The sequence below is a fragment of the Drosophila tropicalis genome, unplaced genomic scaffold (assembly GCF_018151085.1).
Source record: "Drosophila tropicalis isolate 14030-0801.00 unplaced genomic scaffold, ASM1815108v1 contig_1009, whole genome shotgun sequence".
Classification (NCBI taxonomy): Eukaryota; Metazoa; Arthropoda; class Insecta; order Diptera; family Drosophilidae; genus Drosophila; species Drosophila tropicalis.
In genome coordinates this window covers 798965-819846 of record NW_027172367.1, presented here as the reverse complement: position 1 = coordinate 819846, position 20882 = coordinate 798965, and the positions used below count along the sequence as shown (strand labels likewise).

At 39.5% G+C, this 20882-nt stretch overlaps 2 protein-coding genes across 2 annotated transcripts in view; one reads left to right on the top strand and one right to left on the bottom strand.

Annotated features, from left to right (window-relative positions):
• LOC137581741 (serine-rich adhesin for platelets) overlaps positions 1-17839 on the top strand; it is a 37278-nt gene extending 19439 nt beyond the window's left edge. The window contains exons 3-11 of the mRNA XM_068296032.1: positions 8206-8663; positions 8735-9046; positions 9114-9343; positions 9412-9755; positions 9824-9906; positions 11611-12906; positions 14719-15324; positions 16134-16339; positions 16403-17839. Of these exons, the coding sequence (XP_068152133.1) occupies positions 8488-8663; positions 8735-9046; positions 9114-9343; positions 9412-9755; positions 9824-9906; positions 11611-12906; positions 14719-15324; positions 16134-16339; positions 16403-16521 (3372 nt within the window). The 5' untranslated portion in view covers positions 8206-8487 and the 3' untranslated portion in view covers positions 16522-17839. The remainder of the gene's footprint in view (positions 1-8205; positions 8664-8734; positions 9047-9113; positions 9344-9411; positions 9756-9823; positions 9907-11610; positions 12907-14718; positions 15325-16133; positions 16340-16402) is intronic.
• Positions 17840-18200: 361 nt separating this feature from the next.
• On the bottom strand, positions 18201-19904 carry LOC137581109 (probable cytochrome P450 6t1). The gene is given in 3 exon segments (XM_068295314.1): positions 18201-18509; positions 18574-19703; positions 19706-19904. Coding segments are annotated over 3 exon segments (1587 nt in total). The 5' UTR covers positions 19881-19904; the 3' UTR covers positions 18201-18227.
• Positions 19905-20882: the final 978 nt, after the last annotated feature.

Below are 20882 nucleotides of genomic sequence, written 5' to 3'. Positions count from 1 at the left end.
AAAGAGTTATATTTGAGCAAATATTACCACGATGAGAGGTAATCTAATGTTTGTCCCCACAACAACAAGAACAGTAAAATAAATTTGGTACAGTGGACAATCAACAGGATTTTCCCGATGCCAGAGATTTTACTCACGCACGGGAGACTAAGTGACACAAGAGAGAGAGAGAGATAGTTTACTGATAACAATATAAAAACTTTGTTTACATTGACACAACTAAACAGATTATATGAAATGAAAAAATCACGAGCTTTGGCCCGGATGAGTTTACTTTCATTGGTTGACATATTTCCCCTTTACCCCCCTAGCTTTCTCCTTTCGATCGAAACTATGTTATGATAAGGCACTGCTGCTGCCCTACCCACCGAGCAAAGCTCGAAGTTGATAACACATATACCTATAAAAATATGTAAAAAAGAGATTAAGCACAGCCGAATATAGTCACAGGGCTAGACTTGGCAATACCGCCGAATGGACAGTATTACGATTACCTGAACAGTTATTTGAAATACCGAAACGTTGAAAACAAGTACTATAAATATATGTCTACTTCTTGAAATTAAACGGACTTCAAACCTAATGTAAATCTAAGCCCAGCCTCCGAGTGCTACATTTGAATTTTGAAGGTTATCAGTGAGCCACCAAGACGGAACTAGTCAATCTTGATGGAGTTCAAAGTTGAATAATATGCGTTTGAGTTACACAAACATACCTACATTTGTATATATACATACATATCATATAGATATGCATAAGTATGTAAATTTCACAGAAAATTAGAAAAAAAGGAACATTAAATTGCATAAAGTGGCAAAAGCCACAAAAGTTAAAAAGAAAAAACTCAAGAGTTTCTTTTATATGTACATACTTTGTATTTACTACAATTTCTTTCTTTATTGCTCATACGCAATGTGAGCTGACGCAATAAACGCCAAGAAGCCACCAACCCCCTATTGAGATATATGTACATAAACATGTATGTGAACACTGTGCATGGAAAAACTAGAGAGAAGGGCTTCCGTTGACCCTGGTCCCCTGGTCAATAAGCTAGCAAGAGGCGAGTAAATATAGTAAAAAGAGCAAATACAATATATGTATGTACATATGTACATATGCTCAAAAATGCGTTATTAATGTGAGGCAAAACTCGGACGAAACTCATGTAAAATACTTCAATGCTCTAGGAGAGAGGAATACATAATTAACAGCAAATATTGGCATGTGGAGGATAGACTCAACTAAAGATGGTTAACCTCTGATGTGCCCCCAAACTTTTTACTAGAATAGAGTTAAAAATGGTCAAAATAAGTTTAGTAGATTTTCAAAAGACAAACTATAAGAACAAAACAATTATTTTACCCTTAGATCATACATTGTGGTCGTATAATGTCTGTAGTTTGTATGTGAGTTGTCGAGATAGAGTCATGGAGTCACTCTGTAATTGCTCGTATAAGAAGACAATGCGAATAAATGTTCTGACAAGGAGTTATATGAAGGAGTTTGTTGTGCTTCAGCAATTCTATTTTGTAACTTTTCCCTTTTGTAGGGAATCACTCAGTTACTTTGGCAGTGGATATTTTTAGCTCAAAGTGAATCCGAGGGGGTTGCCTTATCTAGTTATAATAAGCTCAGTACTTAAACTTTGCAATTTATCCTTTAAAAGGCCATTTTCCTCATCGATCGAAGTCACATTCTGATATTTTCAATGTGACACATGTATCTGAATGTGTTACTCGAATGGAGAAGTGAATAAATAGTTTGAAAATTTCTATAAATTTAAAAATGGGATACAATTCCTTGATTTCGGATTACTACTGATAACGACGCTTTAAATATGCCACTTAAAGTAGTATTCAAATGAATTACCAATCTTATCACAAATGTACTTAATATTTAGTTGGAATCCGCTTGTATGGAAATGCTTTTTGTTTTTAGTTTAGCAAAATGAGCTGAATATTGGAATTCCGATTTTGCTGAGATACGGCAATACTTATGCAAATTTTGAATACACACAGATTTGGAATTTAGGTTTTCCCGTAGTGAAAAATCGTAAATTCCCAGTTCATGGCATTGTTTCGATGATGTAGGTTTTGGTTTGCACAATTCATTTGTGCTTAATTTGCAAAAACATTAATTTTAATTTTAGCGCTAAGTATTGCCAGCAAATGATCTTGGCCACACACAGATGACGTTGGCTGCTCATTCGGGCCACGTCATAAACTGTTTAGCAATTCGCAAAACGCAATTTCATGAATTTCTGTATGTGTTTACCTAAATCGCTATGATGATGACGTTTTCAGTGGTACCCGCCCCGTCCACGTCTCCTATCTCCAGGCGCGCCTCAATGCTGTTTATCTGAACTGTCTGTCAGTTCAATGTGTGTATATTTATACGTATGTATGTACATATCTATCTGATAAGTCCGAGTGCACATCAATAAACATTCGTTTGATTTGTCGGAATTCGCGCATAAAGAACAACATTGCCGCGATAAAAATAAATTATTATTATCGGTTTTATTTCTATGTGCATTGTTCTAGTGGGTGTAATATGGATGGCGGAGACTGTAAACAATGAATGTAGAGCCAAGGTGAGAGGCCGAAGCTACTGCTCACCGTCAGGTTTAGACTTAGGGTTCATCTTGCCATCGAGATCATTATATGTATGATATAACCAGACTCCGACCCAGCCCTCTCGGCAAGTTCGAGTCACGCTCAAGTCGCTTTGGACACATTTCCACACACTCCAAAATGATGTCATAATCACATCACATCACATTTCATTTCCTCTCCCGGAAAAAAAGAAGAAAAATACTCAACTTCTCTTTTATCGCACAACGTCGTACACTGAAATTGAAACTAAGGCTGACATTTGACAGTGAAACACTTTCCTTTAAATGTTTTCGTTGTTAGTTGTCAACGACAATGCGCGTTCTGGACATTGCGATAAGTTGAAAATGTTGTTCCCAAGAGGCGGCAACAGAAATAGGGCCACATATTCCCCGTATTACATTTTTTGATAAGTGAGCGTTAGTCGAGCTTTGGCCTTCTTGGCGGCAACACATAAAACACACAATTTTTATTAATAAATCAGTGCAGAAATATGTTAAGAATTGTTGCTTTTGGATACGATTTGTAAGCCTCATAGACGAATCATAAAAATTTATTTAAAAGCAATTAAAATTTATTCAAGTATCACTCACAATTCCATTGCGGAGCAAACAGTTTGTTTCTATTTGGACTATATTGAATAAGGCATTTTTAGTGTTATCGTGATTTAGGCAAACGATTGTTAAATTAATGTTAAATTTTGCATTGCGAAAACTTTTCTTGGTCCTGGACCTTAGCGTTCTCCGTTTTAATGCAGACCTTAGGGCGCTTCAAATGTAGATTCAATAACATAAAGATGACATATAAGATCTCAAGAGATCTTTCCGTATTTATCTGTATGCTATCGAATTCGGTGTGTTGTTTTTTAGTGTCTGCTTAATTAAGTTCGTATTTTTATGAATTTCATTCCTCATTGATTTAGTATATAGTATTTTATGTCTTTGGGATCAAAAACAGACTGAAAGAAACCAAGTTATTGAAAGAAAAGTTATGTACTAAGCGCTCGCCGACTGTTACAGACATTTTGCGACTTTATACTGGGGAATCCTTGCCATAGCATGGGTGCATAATGCAGGTCAGACTGTTCAACGGTTTAAAATCCGAATTTCGAGTTCTTTAATGACGTCACTAACACCTTTCCTCGCGCTGTCGTTTGGGCTTATTGCAGGCCAACTATCTTCTTTTGTGACCCAATGCGGGTAAGTTGACACAATTACCCGCACTTTCGAAAAAGCTTGGTTCAATGTTACTCTGGAGACAAAACCTCATTAACACTCTTCTGTGTAAACAGGGTAGAACAGGTTGGATGTTGGAGAAATTAAGTTTACACGCGTAACGACAAGAAGCTGACGAGTGAGTAATGAGTGCAGGTATTTTATCGTTGTCGTCCTAATGAACGACCCTAGCACTTAATGGTGACAAAGTAATATATAATAAAAAAATCCTCCTGACGAGGAGGCGGTTCTCGAGGGCACTAGAGTTATGTGTAAAAAGCCTGGAAGCAAAGCGAACTGGCATGACATTCTGAATCAGGTCATAGGTACGCCATAAAAAGGTCACGAGCATGTAAAATCTCTAAAAAGTTAAGCAAATAACAAATAACGATAGATTGTTCAACCGCGCCCTCCAAAGTCAGAAAGTCATTTTCATTAAAGCTTCGATTGTCAAGGTCAATGTCTCAACTTGCCTCGTATCTCGCATCTCGCATCTCTTTTGTATGTGGCTTGAGGTACTTCATGTCCCAGGCAAAACGAAGAAATCACTCAAGCAGTCCGTATTTCAATCAAGACACGTGTTGGTGGCTGGCCTTTCGTTTGAACTTTGCCAAGTCGTTGTTGTTGCTACTCAATATGCTGAGACTAAGGCACTGCAGGGTTAAGCTGTCGAAGAAATGTGAGAGTCATCGTTTATTGCATTGGTCTCACAGTGGACCCTACTGAGAGTCACGAGACATCTTAATGTGGCCCAGCTTGGGTTATTCACTTTCCCATACCCTTTTTTGGGACTTCATAGTGAAAATAAAAGCAATTTCTTGCTTATCGCCAACTCAATATTCCTTTCAGCTTTGAATTCATCTACTATCAATGGTCTAAGCATTTTATACCCTTTAGTCTCTAAGAAAAATACAAACATTGCGACAAATTTAAAATACCTTTGACAAGGGTAGAGAGAGCCAAGAGGGAGGCGAAAATGTAAATTCATTGCGACATGTGTGCAACAGCTGCAGCACTTTTAAAATAACGGAAATATACTTTACTCATATGTGTACACATAAATGGATAAGCCGGCTGGGTGGGTGAGGGAAGTAGAAGGGAGGGAAAGAGCTTAGCTAAGCACTTGTTGCCGGTGGTGGAATCTTGGGATCGTCTTGGGATGGGAATGACATTCTTAACTCATATGGCTTTTCCTGTCATTTGTCTTGAAATTCCGCCTTCTACGATACTCGCGGAAGCAGTAATGTTGTATCGTTTAACCGATATTCCTACAAACCAGTATTTAACCTGCTAAGATTACTCTTTAAAACGAATAACTCGAATATTTCTAGAATGCATTGTAGCCTGAAATAGGCTCAAAAATACATTCTGAGGTTAGAAATATAAAGTCTCAAAATACCACAACTTCGGTATATCTTACACTAAATGGAGCAACTGTTTCAAATCTATAAGTCCAAATCAATGTGCATGCATACATCAAATCATTTTTACGTATGCTATCCCGATCACTCTTACCACAACAAAGGCATTCTAGTGATAATAGTTTATAATTGTAACATTGCTATTTGCAGTCAGATTTTTTAAAGTTCGGAGTATTTTAACTAAACTTTGGCGACCTTAATATGTATACCATTTTACCATATGGGCGCATGGTATGTTATATATGTATGTTCACATAAACATTAACTATGATCAGCACACCAAAATACAATTTTCAGCAGTATATATTGCACATGAACAAAAATAGAAGAGAAGGTTCACATTTTATCGCAAAATATTCGGTGTTGCTTTGCACGATCCTGACCTCAATTAATTTATTGAGGGAAGCTATGGGAAGACTAAGAAGCAAAAGTCTTTCAGTTTTGCTATGTAAATGGACCATAAGCGACTTATCCAATCAGAATCCAAAATAATCAAGATCCAAGATGGAAACCAAAATATCAAAGAAATTTTCGTATTGCTCATGGAGCACATCCCCGAAGCCCCCTTGCGATGCATCTTAACAGTTTGTTTACGGCCAGCGATTGTCATCGGATGGCGCCAGCTGTTGTTGTCATTGTTACCATTGCCTTCGCCATTTGATTGCCAAGTTTTCGCGTTGCCACAAAGAGTCTTCATCAGAGGGAGCCAAGCAAATGGCTGAGGAGGAGAAGGAAAAGTGCACACCCAAGTTGAATTAAGCAATATTATACGTTATTTTTATATTAATACCCTTGCAGAGGGTTAATCGGTTCAAAATCAGTTTCATGCTCTCAGTGTAAATGCTATTGGGATGAGACTTTGGCATAAAACAATAGATAGAATAGGGTTGATAGTTTTGGCAGATCCAACTCCTATATTTTATTTAAGAAAAACTCTTCTAAAGTAACTTAACCTTATTGGATACTTAGATATACATTTTATGCCATTTTATTCTTAATCTTCATTTAGATAGATAAGTAAATAACATAACAAGTAATAAAGGTCGACAACTGCAAGGGTATAAAAGCTTTGCAATAGCCAAAATTTCATCGCTTCGTCATTGTTGATAAATGAAGGAATGAATTGTATTCAGTTGTTTATTGTTTATTCAATGTTTAAAATAAAGGTAAATACCACAATATAAGCCTCGAAAACTGCTAAGTGAGAAGGAAATACAGAACTCTTCCTATACTGACCCAACTGTTAGCCACGCTCAGTAGAGAGAGGGAGTGAGTAACAGCAGTGCTAGTAAAACTGAATGAATAAAGTTCTCAAACCGATAACTTTAAGAAATTCCGAACCGAAATCCATTAAAAAGTCATCCTTACAAAAGGTTAAACAAAAACTTTTGCTGCTCTAAGAACTTTAATGAACGGGAGGGTAATTTGTTGTGATGCGGTCGACCAGAAAACACGATTATGCAATTGAAAAACTTAGAATACCCTGTGCAAGGGTAAAACAAGTTCTGCGGTAGTTGTTATTAACATTTCGCCTCTAGTCAGTTGTTTAACTTTAAACGTGCGGTGTGTGTGTTTTTTTTGGGTGCGGTTTCGAGGGTGGAAACTACCCTCAACAAAGAGAAAGCAAAAACAACCAAGTCAAGTGCGCTTTACGGGATTTAACAGGTCCGCGATTTTCCTACAGCTGTAACTGGGTTAATGGATTGCTATTCTGATTAGTTTCACTTCCGAAATCGGTTATAAAAGGGCATGTCTATTATGGCATAAGGGGAAGCCAATTTGCTTGGCAGATTATTATGCTTAATGTTCATGGCTATCAAGAGGACATATTCAGGTGATTCAAAACAAGCTAGTGTAATAGACAAAGCCATCGTAACTTTGGCAAATGAAAAATATATCCAAGTCCATTTAGTCATTTTCCATTTTCGTTTTTGGAGCGCAGAAATGGAACAGACAAACTGCATGACAACAGAATTTTTCCAGGCGCTTAGTCACTTGGCTATATCAGACAATCTTTTCACCGCTGAACGTAATTACTTAAAGCCAAAACACTGGCCAACAAATTTGTAGTGTCAACACGAATAATTGAATTTTTATTTGAGTGTAAATCGGCTAGAAGCTCTCTAAGATTCTGCCAGTTCCACCCACCCACCGCGACGCCCCACAAGGATCCGGCCCAAACGTTTCATTTAATATGTTGTATGTATGTACTTATCAGCCAGTTTAAACAGAATACTCCAGATAATAGAGGTTTTTGCCAAATTTCTACTGCGTTAGTCATACTTTGCCGTTTTGGTTGTAGCTATTTTGTTTGCCATCAGTAGGAAAAAAAGAAAAACAGACCAAAAACAATCTCAATGTTTTTTTTGGTTTTTCTTCTTTGTTTGCATTCCGTTCATCTCAACTTTGCGAATCATTTTTCATTCTTTCTTTTATTATTTTTTTTTTAGATTGATGACTAATATTATTAGTTTGGGGTTTTTTCAGTTTACGTCGGTTTTTGCTCGGAAAATTTATATAAACTGAAACAAATTGATCAATTCAACATATGTATGTACACTTGTTCATAGATGACTTGGGTTTCTTTTGACAATCGTAAAAATGGGAAATTGGCTAAATGTCTAATGAAATTAACTAACGTTTTCAATGTTGATATCTAAGTAGTTAAAGAGTCTCATGAAAAGGCGAATTTCAAACAAGTTTCCTTTTATTCCTTTCTTTCTTTGGGTTTTCGTCATTGATTAGTTTCTGCCTCTTAAAATTTACTCTCATTACAGAGTTTCTACTCAAAATACTTAAAAACAAAGAATAAACAAAAACACAAAAAAAAAAAAAAAATCAGCTACAAAAACAAAGAAAAATTACACAAGAAATACATACAAACGTATATTTTATTTGAAACCTACACTTTTAATTTTGTTCCGAAACTAATTTCATTGTTTTCGTTCTGGTTGACAGTTTAAGGCGTGGCACCACCGCCAACCCACAAAGATGGCACTAAAATAACAGCAGACGCGACGTCCAAAATTAAATAAAAACACAAAAAGGAAAACTAAAGCAAAGGCCACTCTACATAAAAGGAGAAAGAACAACCAACAAAAATTTGTTTGTTAACAAAAACGTCGAAAAAGGCAGATATCGAGTGGTCGCCCCGAGTCGCTTCTAGGATATTGCAGACCAACTTCACCTTCCCCCGTTAGTGGCAACGGAAAATAGCCACGGATTGTTAGACAGAATTTTATGACACTTCTCGGGCCTAGCGCCCCTGGCATGGCCTTTATGATGAAAAAGAAGAAGTACAAGTTCAATGTGGAAGTGCAGCTGCAGGATTTGGTCGAAGTGGCCCTGGTTAATGAGGTCCTTTTTGCCAAAATACGTCTACTGGATGGAGGTTCCTTTCAGGAGTACAGCAGTCGGTGGGTTTTTTGTCTTTTGATGGCTCGTCCTTGTCCAATGTAACTCTTTAACTCCTTCTATGCCATTTTAGGGAAGAGGTGCGCAACCATCGGGTTGAATGGAATCGCAGCTTCGAGTTCCCCTGCAAAATGAGTGCAAATGCTTCGACTGGCGTCCTTGATCCCTGCCATTTGCGCATATCCATACGCAAAGAGATGAAGGGCGGACGCAGCTATTATAAGCTAGGTTTTATTGATCTAAATCTTGCCGAATTCGCCGGCGCTGGGCTCACCTCACGTCGCTTTCTACTCGAGGGCTACGATTCGCGCCATCGCCTGGACAATTCCATGTTGAGAGTTAGCATTAAAATGCACATGCTGAGCGGTGATATACTCTTCAAGGCGTAAGTATCGCAAATCAGATAACAAATCCTGCTAGTTCTTACGCCTTTCCTTCTTCTCCGTTGCAGTCCCACCCCCCAACTTGAAGAGCAAACAGAACAAGCCATCCACAGACGATCTGGCCAATGCCGCCACTGGAGTTGGTCTACAGACGCCAACGGCTACGGCAATGCCCAGCATAGGTAGCGGCAGTGGAGGTACAGCCATCCCCCTTGGAGGAAGTGGAGCTACATTGGGTGGCGTATCCACTTCTCAATCGGTGCCTGGCACGAGACCCGTATCTTCCGCAAGGGAAGAAGGTATGTCACTCCACTTTTTTGAGGGAAATACGAATGTAATCTGAATGCGTCGTCTGCTTTGTCCACAGAACTAGATGCACAGGCTCTGATTTCGGCAATTGTGACTGATTCTGGCCTCTCGGAGTCTTCAGAGTCGGCAGTCACACTGACTACGGATAATCTACAGCAGCATGCCGTCTCTTCCTATTCGAATGCTACAACGCCACTGTCCCAGGCACAAGCCCCACCGGGATTGGGTATCATTGGTAGCAATAATTATGGTACCACGGGAATGACAGTTGGTCTTACTGGCGGATCTGCAGGTGGTGTTAGTGGTGGCGGCAGTGGCGGTGGCGGTGGGGGCAGTGGCAATATTAATACAGCCACCTTAATGGAAATGGGTCATTCCAGGAATTCCAGTAATACTAGTCAAGTGAGTGGCCCACTAGATCCAAAAGAATGCAATAATCTTCAATGGTTTTGTCTTGTCCATTCATACAGATGTCAAAGGGTTCGGGTTACAGTAGTTTTTCGCACAGTCAACATTCGAGGCAAAGTTCCGAGGGGGACTCGGGGCATGCTAGGTAAGTGTCCCACCTTTTGCAGCTTTATAGCTTTTAGATTCATTCTTTAAAAACAGTCGACTAGGCCTTTCTAATTATTTCTACATTTTTGTTTTTGCCAACAATTCGAATATGCGAAGTATCAAATATTTCACTCTTTTGTTGATTATACATACATAAATATGTGCTCTAATTAAATAATATGCGCTATATATGCTAAAGTTCTTATAAATCTGAAAACGTATCTAAACAAAATGTTTCCTAACAAAAAACAGAAAAAAAAAAAACATAAACAATGAACACAAACATCCACTCAAGTCTAACCAAACAAAGAAGCTCGCTCAATGTTTACTAAAATCCAGTATATTATTTACTTTCCTATACAACAACACGATTACTCTTTCTCTCACCAACATACACACACACAAACACACACACACTCACAATCACGAAAAAATCTTTTCATTTACTCAAATTTCTATATTGGATTAGTTTTAGTTTTAGTTTTATAATTTATATTTTGTTGTTCTTATGAAAAATAAGTTAATTTTAGTAATTTTAGTAATCCTCTGAGAGGATTTACTTTCTCAGATTCATTTTGTGGCCAGCAAAGTCGTTTGTATCAATGGCTCAATGCTTTTTGTAGATTTTAAAACTCTATTTGTTACATATTTCATTTTGATTAATAAGTACTAGAACTTCAAACAAAGGCAAGTTAGCCAGAGCTTTTTTGGATTTATTCCCTAAAAACTGTCTAGCTGCACTTGCCATTAAATGCATCTGACTTACATATTCAAAACATGCATTTCATTATGTTATGCAAATGTAGTTTTCGAACAACACCAACAACGGGGCGGTGTGAGGGCGGGACGAATGCTGTAAAAAGATGCAACAAAATTTTCATTGCAAAGTTTAAGGTCAAATGATGACAAACGGACGGATATACACTACTGTCAGCTAACTCACGTACATTTACATGTACACATTCGGACACGTTTCCCTGCAGTTGTTGTTTTGTGGCAGACCCGCTGGCTGGTTGGCTGGCTGGCTGGCTCCGGTTTACCCTACCGCTGCCCTTGCAATGTCGGATGTGGAATGCGGGATGTGGGGTGTGGGGCGGGCAGCGTTTTGGCTTGTTGGCTGCAGTTCAAAATCTCGTGCCGTCTGTGTGATTAGTTATGGGAGGACCAATTCAGTAGGAGGACGGATGGACCGGGGTGTGGGGCTGAGTGAGTGCACAATATGAAAATTGTTGAGGCAAAGCAATGTTTTTGACGCTGATGACTTCATCAACTGGTTGGTTGGCGTCATGTGGGGTTGCTAAGTTTCTCTTTGCTTTCCTTCTTTGTTGAGGCCACCAAATAACATTTGACCTTTAACACATTTACTTCATTCAGGAGAGTTGGGATTCAAAACTTAACCTTAGAATTTGATGTACTATTAATGTTTATTATACGCACATTTATTTATTAACTTTTGTATTTGGTTTAGAGGTTATTTTAAGACATTGAACATTTAACATTGGGATTATTTTCCGGGTTTATGGCAGTTCTTAATTTAATTATATTTGTTTTAAATTTGGTTTGTCTAATTTAACACTATTCTGTTTAACTTTCTTTCTAACAATTTTATTTGTATATAACATCGGGTAAACGGCCAACTAACATAACCTTCGAATGTATTTCAAACGAACGTTGACGAAATCAAATACACCACAAACTATAGTCGATTTAGAAAATCCGTTTCTCTACTTAATAGACTCAATCAGAGAGCAATTAATGCCATGAAATTGAGCATACCAAGTATGCGTCATCGTCAGCAGCAGCAGCAGCAGGAGCAAGAGCACGAGCATGATAAGGACCCACCTCCCATAATGGGCACAGCAAGCAGCCACCACCATCATACACAAACCACTCTCAGTCTCAGCACTACCATTGAGTATGTGAGCGAAGAGATGCTCTATCAGACTCCAAATGGCACAATGAATGTTGGCAACGAGCAGATAAACTTTGAGGACTTTCGCACACCGATGGCCGAGATGCCTATGCCACAATTGCTAGCCCATCCCCAATCTGGGGGATTGACGCCCTGCTCGACATATCGCAGTGCTGGATCCCCATCGCATGCCGCGTCACAGTATTACGATAGTGGAGAGACAAGTGAAGCCGATGAGTACCTGAACGAGGACTCGGCTGATAACGATTCAGGACTGGAAGAGAACTATCACACGCCCCGGGTGGCCAAAATAAAATCCATGGAGAATCTGTCCATATTGGAAATGGAATTTCACAAGGCATCAATGGAGTTGGATCGCAATTCGCCACGTCGCCTGAAACAATTGGCGGAACACGCTCAAATACCCAAAATGAAATCCCTTAGCAATCTCTGCTTCGACGACTATTCCGAGCAGGCAGTGCGTGAGGAGTTCCAGCGCATACGCGAGCAATCCCTGGAGGAACGTTTGCGTTTCCAGCAGCATCACCATTTGGGCTACGGCCTACGCAAGAACTCGACGGCATCAAATGGCTCCTCTGGTAAATTATTTGTGAAGCATCAGCAGAGTCACCAAAGCCATCACCATCAGGGAAAGGTGGGCAATGCCAAGTTTATAGGGCAAGATGGGAACGATAGTCCACAGACGATGACGACGACACCACACTATCCCATTCAAAAGATGCGTTCCATGGGCACGATCCCCGATGTGGTTAGCGAAAGAATCGAGGCAGATCCATTCCTAACGCCCACAAGCGAAAGGAGACCCAGCTTTCCCCGACTGATACAGTCGGCGGAGAAACCCGCTCTGGGCTCTAGCTATGTGAACCGTTTGCTCACCTACGATGTAGTCGATTCGCCAGCTGTGGACTCCTTTTCCAACTCAGTGGCATTTATGTCGCGAACACCCTTCGAGCGAGCCTATCGGCGCAGTATGTTGCACAACACTGCCTCCACACCGCTTCAGGCTACCCAGGAGGCGTTTGTAGTCCGGCCACATTCCACGAATGCTGCCTACGAGCTAATGAGGTGCGTCGCGCTTTTTCTTTTTCATCTAAACAATAAACAGAACTTAAGAAACGATCAATTAAACTAGTTCAGTTCTCAACTAGCGAGTGTTATTCGTTAAACGTAACTCGTTACTCGTTAGACTTCGTTAGTCTGTGTTTTGTTATGCCATACGTAGCATAAAGCTTATCTCAAGTCATCAATATCGCGTCCTGGTCATGGTCCTGTTCCCCATGCAATTGTTGCCTTCTTTTGTTTTCGTTCTCGTTTTTATTTAACATTATCATTTGTTTTGTTTTTGTTTGTTTTTTTATTGTTGTATTGTTTTTTGTTTCGTTCAAGTTAATACTAATCATATATTTGGTGCGGCCCCGCCCCCTGCTAAGCCGTAGTGCTTTTAGGCTAAGACTAGGCTATGTCTAAAGGGCTAATCTTAAGCTATCTTGTAATTTTACTTTTAACATATTTTGGGATAACACATGGATTACACTCGCTAATTACACCACATCCGGTAGATTTCACCGTCTAATCTTTAATACGGGTTTTGCTTTTACTGTAGTTCAACAGGCCATTTCATTGGCCATTTCATTACCTTTCACTGTGCTCTCCCATTAAATTTTTAATGAGTCTACTGGACTTTGTTTCTTGGCTCCTCTTGACTGCACATAAAACAATCAAACGGTGTAGAAACCAGTTACCCTTACCTATACGGTGATGTCCACTCAAGATGAATACATACTCGCTTTGAGGTCATCACATGCAGCCAGAAACTGGGGCAAGGATATGACCAGAAATTTGCTGGCCCCTTTGCCTTTTCAGTTTAGCTCTTGGTCTTCTATGTTGTGAAAATTTTATGAATTTCTCTTTGCCCTTTGGCCCTCTCGTAGCTTTTCGCCTAATTTCATGAAGCAATTTCAATTTTAATTTGAGTCAAGTCTGTGATATAAATTTGCATACAAGGCCGTAGAGCACAGATAGAGATAAATTGAGACAAAGAGAGAAAGCAGAGCAGGGTAAAAAGCAAAGCGAACAGACAGCCCAGAGGAAGAGCGCACAGAGGATAAATAAATTGTTATTGAGCGCATTCAAATGCTCGGGTAAGTGATTTGCCATCAAGTTGTCGTTTCTTGTCCCCTCACACGGTAGAGAACTGTGTGGGCTTCTGCCCCCCATTGGGAATGATGGGTGGGGATTCCACAGATAGAGAGGGAGAGCGAGTGAGAGCCAACAAGCGAGCGAGTGAGCGAGCGAGAGTGAGAGGTCAGGGTTATTTCAATGAGCATCTGAATGAGATGGTTGTCCGAAGGCAATACATATTTGTATATACATATTTAGATAGATTGCGGTGGAGCTAAATACAAATCACGGAGATTTGATTACCATCAAATGTGACTCTCGGGAATTATACTATTCTTATATCATAGCCGATTTTGGGGCCTTTTCGACTTTTGTTTCGTTTGAATTTTTATTTCATTGTGATACCCTATCCACAAAATGAACTCTACACAAACACCCAACACAGAAAACAGAAAACAAAAACAATATTCAAAGAGATACGTTTATGAATATGCGAACGATTCCCTCTTATCATATATACAACGCATAGATCGAAATCAACTGCTAGTCAACATTTTTGGTTTATTTCAGTTAATATGTTTATCTATCCTTATACATCTCCTCGGGAAAAGTACTTTGACTCTTTAATGTTGTAAATATTTTGCAAATGTTTTCGTTTCTTATTATCTTCCACAACAACAAACAAAACACAAATATGCCCCGCTGTGTTCTCGTGTGTGTGTGTGTATGTCGAAACGCCAAATATATGTATTAAAGAAGTTTGAGTGGTGTTCCACGGCGCCTTTTCGATGCCAGTGGCAGCAACCAGGGAAGCAACAATGTCGGCAATAGCAATAGCAGGTCGCAGCCAGGAGGCGGAAACGCAGGCTCGACACTGGGCACAACCGGAACTTCCTATGTGCTAGTCTCCAATTCATCTCCATGCGGCACTTTGGCCAGCATACACTCCAATCATTCGGCTTCCTCCTCGAACGGCAGCAACAGTAGCAGCAGCGGAGCTGTGATCACCTTCCAGTGCAATTCCGCTGGCGGGGGCCAGGACACTGCAGATGGCGCGGCCAGTGTGTATCCATCTCAGCAGCAGCAGCAGGTGATGGCAGTCGGTTCACCCAATGGCCATGGCAATAGCCCTCGGCTGGGCAATGTAATGTCCGGAGATGCCCTTAGTTCCTTGGCCGCCAGTCCGACAGACGCCTGTAGTATACGCTCAAATCCTTCGGCTGCCTCGCTGCTGCTCTCTACCTCGGCTGCGGCAGCAGAGGCCTCGGCTCTGACCTCGGCAACCACGATGTCGATATCGGGGGCAACGTTGTCACCACTGGCCACGACGCAGATCATACGGCGCCCTAGCATCACCATGATGTGGGTTCAATTCACGTTTCCCTAATAGAAATCCTTTTGCTTGTATTAATGGTTGTTTTTTAGTTGGTGTCCTACTGCTAAATGGATTTATTCTTTGTCACTCTTTGAGTTCCTTTCGTTTTAGAACAAATACATAAAAATTTTCTGTTCGGTTCTATGAATTAGTCTGGACTACCAAATCATTTGTACATACACTTTGAGTATTATTTCATTGCATTCATTTTACTTTTGGGTCAAAATCCACACACCCCGTAGAGTTGCTCCCCAAAAGGGCAAACCAATTTGCATCTCGTGATCATTTTTAATCAATTAACTACGTATTTACCTAATTGACCTAATGCTATATATGAGTTTAAGTTTTTGTATTTTTCCTTTGAAAAGTTCTCCTCGGATTATGTTTCTAAGTAAATATACGCAATTGTATTTTCTATAGACTATCTCTTTCTTAAGATTTTTGTTCATTTCTAGCCGTGTTCTGTCCTTCATCCGTCTCACGATCGATTGTACGATCTGTGATTTGCATGGCATGACCGATCAAAAGTTTTTGCCCTTCTATATATTTTTTTCCATTTTCTTGTGTATTGTCCTGCACGAGTCATTCAGCATTTGTTGTTGATGTTGTTGTTTTTGTGTTGTTGCGCTAGGAGATAGCAAATCACTGCCAATACATATAAACGTCCCAAACGCTATATCAATAGAGTATCGCACATAATTCCCAACCTGTATACGCCTAGTTTTAAATGCCTTTAACGAAACGTGATGAATTGCGGACATGACTCTAATTTGTTTGCTTGCTTTTACTGCCACAGGAATCCCAGTTCCGGTTCGTTAGTCATAAGTGAAACAGGATCTCTAGATCGCACGAAAAGCAGCGGGGAGAAGCGCAAGAAAGGAGCCCTCGACGATGGACCACGCGTTTCAGATCGGGTTGAAGAGACGCGAGTCAATCCCAATTCATTAATCGATGAGATTTTGAAAGACACGAAATTGGATCAGCTCGAGGAGTCGGCAGAAAGTGAGTAGATGAAATATGGCAAACTGAACAAATTGAATAATTGATTTCTCCCGATTGTTATAGCCTCCGGACTGCAGCTGTATATAGCGCGCGATGGAACCGCCTCCTTGGGTGGCCACGAGGTCAAGTCCAGCGTCCGAGCGGGCGCTCTGAAGCAGGTGGTCATGCAAGATCGAAGATAATAGTGCCCAATTGAGCTGAAGGGTCTGGACTCGCTTCCGTTTTTGTAAAATGTAAAATGTGTATTAGAAGACTAACGACGACAATTTGAGCGGCATTAGCGCAAAGTGTAACGGAACTAAATAATTTAATTTATAACAGTGTTTAATTGCAAACTAAAAGTGAGAACGATATATACATACATAAATCCATACATACATATATACAAAAGTAGGCTATATACATAATTGTGTATGTATATACATACATATACATAATATATGAGTAAATGAAAGGCATGTCAGAACACCACTACACTATTATAACTGTAAACCCGTCGTATGTATGTTCAACTAATTGGCCTATACATACCCACATATACCAATATAATAAGAATTGTATGTATTAACAATGCAAAGTGCAGTTGTAAGCGAATTGTGTGGGATTCACCGGAAACTGGCTGGTTAAGCTTCCTTTTTTATATACTTACTATACCAAACGTTCTTCTTTTACAAATTGAAACGGTTCTCCCACACATTTGCCTATGCTATTAATTAAACACAATCCATGTCGGAAAACCAAAAAAAAGGAACTTCAAAATGCCAGCTAAGCGACTGTAGAGTATCTCCTTGTGAGAATAATGTCGATGTGCATTCCGATTTACGGCTTCCAATAGATATTTCGAGAAAATCAAAAAAAACAAAAGAACACATATACAAGTTTTGCTAGCTCTGATTAACGAATGAATGTCACAAACATTGCTTCAAACACATTTCTTCAATTAAGCAAGTTCTCAATATCATCAAAATATATTTGCCTAAGTATAGTAGATACATCCAATTAAAACAATTGGCTAGGCTAAATCGCACATCGTAAAGTAATTTTGCATTTGCGTTTTGAAGTGAATCGAGTTGATTTAATAAACACTACCAATTTGTATTTTCTTTTTTCCGTCTGGTAGTTAGCATTTGAAATTGTTCTCATGTTCTCATTTACCACATGCCGCAAAGAATTTTTGTGTATAGTCTATAGCTATTCATTCAGCAAAACTCATTACCATTATGATTGAGTGGAACATCTATGTGTAAACAAATAAAGTGGCTTGTTTATTTTTTGTATGATAGCAACAGATACTAAAATCAAGCAAAGAAATGCAATTATGTCTTAGCTATAGTTTATGTTAATAATAATATGTGTGTATAATTGGTTTAGTTATTTTTCGATAATTTGTAAAAAGTAAAAGTGAAACTGAGAATAAAAGAAAAATGTTTCGAGGATAGCTTTAGAAAATTGTATATGAGAAACCACAAACATACAAAATACTAATCATATACAAATTCATTTACCTGTGTACGATCTACAATTGTCAGTCAATTTGAGTCGCAGAAACGTTGTTGGGTAGAAGAGCTTGTAAGTCTATTATTTACTTGCGCTATTTACTGGGATTACAGTCTTCGACGACTGTTATCAGCTGATAGTCAACTGACATCATAAAGCGAATTAAGTAAAGGTAATTCTTAGATAGAACAAGCGCCCAACAGAATTTATTGCACCGGACAGGCAAGTTTTTGTGCACATTTTTGAGCTGAACAATTGAATGTTGGAAATAAATGATATGTGAAAAATAATTACGAATAAAATTAAAATTACAAACTTGTGAATCAAAACTCTTTCATTGCTTTCAGGCCAAAAACAAATTCAATTGAAAGTCACCACATTGCTTTATTTTTCAAAGATGGTCTTTAACAAAACGAAGGTACGTGCCGCCGGCAGCAGTCAAAACGAATGATTTGGGATCAAATTTCATTTCCGGCAGTGTCCTTGGGCACTTCTCTACCCGATAGTGTTTCAATATGTGAAAGAGTCCAACTTTTATTTCCAATAGACCCAATAGAGTCCCAATGCAACCTCTGGGTCCAGCACCAAATGGTAAATAGGTCATAGGTGTGTGCTGTTCCCGTTGTTCCGGTGAGAAACGTTCAGGATCGAAAACATCGGGATTGGGCCAATACTATGCCAAAGAATAAGAGTGTCAAGCATTGTGTGTAATGGGAAAATTACGGAATCAAGAGTACCTGTGCGTCACGATGTAGACCTAATACCGATATGTATACAGGTGTTCCAATTGGCAGGCTCAAAGGTGCTCCGCATTGCCACGAAGACAGGTCATAACCCGACTTGGCATTGCAACAGCGATCCAGGAAAGCAGTGGGTGGGTACAAACGCAGTACTTCATCCACCACTTGTCGTAAATACGGCAATCCACTTATGCAGTCGTATGATATTCGATCCGCTTGGCTGCTATGTAATGCCCTTTTCAGTTCTTCTCTTAGTCGTTGCTGAATTTTTGGATGCTTTGCTAGCTCGTACAACGCAAAGGTAATGCTGGAAGAGGATGTATCAAAGCCAGCCAATAGAAGAAACGCCGCCTGGGCCACGAAAAAGTCCGGCCGATGGACAATGCTCTCCGGCGGATGAGTGCGTTTCAGCTGCAGAAAGATGTCGATCAAATCGTGTCGAAGCTCCCCACTCGCCTCTCGCTGTGCGAGCACAAAATCCATTGAGCGACGCATAAACCGCTCGTATTCATCCGAATACAAATGGGTGCGCAGAGTGCGGGAAAAGCGCGGGAAAAAGAACATGGTGAACAGATGAATCAATCGCTTGGGTCGCGGATCGTTGACCTCAATGCACATGCGTCGAAACTCTGCTTGCGGTTGCTTTAGACTGTGCGCCTCAATTCCAAACGCCAAGGAGGCAATGATGTCTGTGGTAAAGAGAGCGCACATTTGTTTGACTTCCAGTTCCATGCTAGTATCGCCACCCAATTGGGTTTCCATATACGTTTCAAGCGTAATTCCAATTTGACTTAATAGTCCATACATCTGGCGTACTTTGCTGACCGAGAAAAACGGGGCGAAGATCTTATGGGTTTCCCGCCATGTCTCGTGTTTGGCAAAAAACAAATTTTGTGCTCCCATTGTGTCCCCAATGGGATCTGTCGTCTCAAAGCGGCTGGAGAAAAGGCCAAAGTCCTCCACCAAAATTCGCTTGATGAGCGCCGGCTCCCGTAGCAGTATTGCATGATTATGAAGCACATGCATTCCCACATAGGCATGTCCACGAGCTGCCCTACTCCCGTAAAGCTCCTTGAATTGGTCCCCAAAGCAGCAGGCACCTCTCAACAAGCGCCATACATTCCCCAAAAGGGCGTGGCTGGAATATAGGGAACTCCCAGCCGTTTCCAGTAGCCGAAATGGCGTCTATGCCACAACCAAACGAGTAACAAGAAGAAGAATCCACTTCCACTGATGACCAAGAAGCAAAGAATCAACAACCCAAAAATGGCGATCAGAAGAAGTAGAAGCAACACGATTATCATTGTAATAGTGAAAACGATGACAGTCAAAAGCCGACTGGAAAAAGTTCATGGACGTTGCAGCTTTTTGCATTGATAAAGCAAAAGCTTTACCCCTCCAAATGCTCCTCCCAACGCCAATGCACTTACCCGCAAACACTTGACCAAAGAGATATTGAAAATCTACGCTGCTGTAATACCCTAATAAATAAAATAGTATACTTAGTTTGTTTTATAACAAAAATATAAAAAGCTACAATTTCAGTTGCAAACATTTTTTCAAGAAATTCTTAAGTGTACCAAGCGAAAGTGCTATGTTAAATTTTAGGAGAAAACTTATGGATAGATTTCTTTTCAATTATTTCTGTAAAGCGAACATGATCACTCAAAAAAAAACACACGAGCTCCATGTTTTTCCCTCTGACCCACTGAATGGAAAACGTTTATACGCATAACTTTGTTATTTTTAGACAAATATTAATATTTGGTACATTATTAACAAATATTAGTGGGCCAAAAGAAATATTCGGAGAACAAAAATCAGATTTTCGATCTGAGCAAAGACTAACCGAAATCCTGAAAAAAATTGCATACCTTTAGTTTTTATAGTCTTTAAGATTTAGGTGATCGACTTGACCGTTAATGATGATCAAGAATATATAAATATATACTTTAAGGGGTTGATAAAGTTTTCTTCTTTCTTATTGCAGTTTTATGCTCTTCTTGAGTGTGAATATTTCCATCATGACTGGATCACATAAGCAAACAACTATAAAAAAATACAATTCTTATCTGATAATACCGTAAGAAGGTGTCAATTTCATTTTGATTAATCAATCCGGCAAACAAACTTGTATGTTTTTTCGTAGACAGAATCTTTCTCACTTTGACGCTCTTAGGTGAGGAAAGGGTAATGGAAAACTTGCAACGAAAGTCGCCAAATAAAAACAAAAGAATTTATAACGGAACATTTGTAGGAACTATTCATATTCTTCATAGTCATCAGTTTTATACATATATATCCAC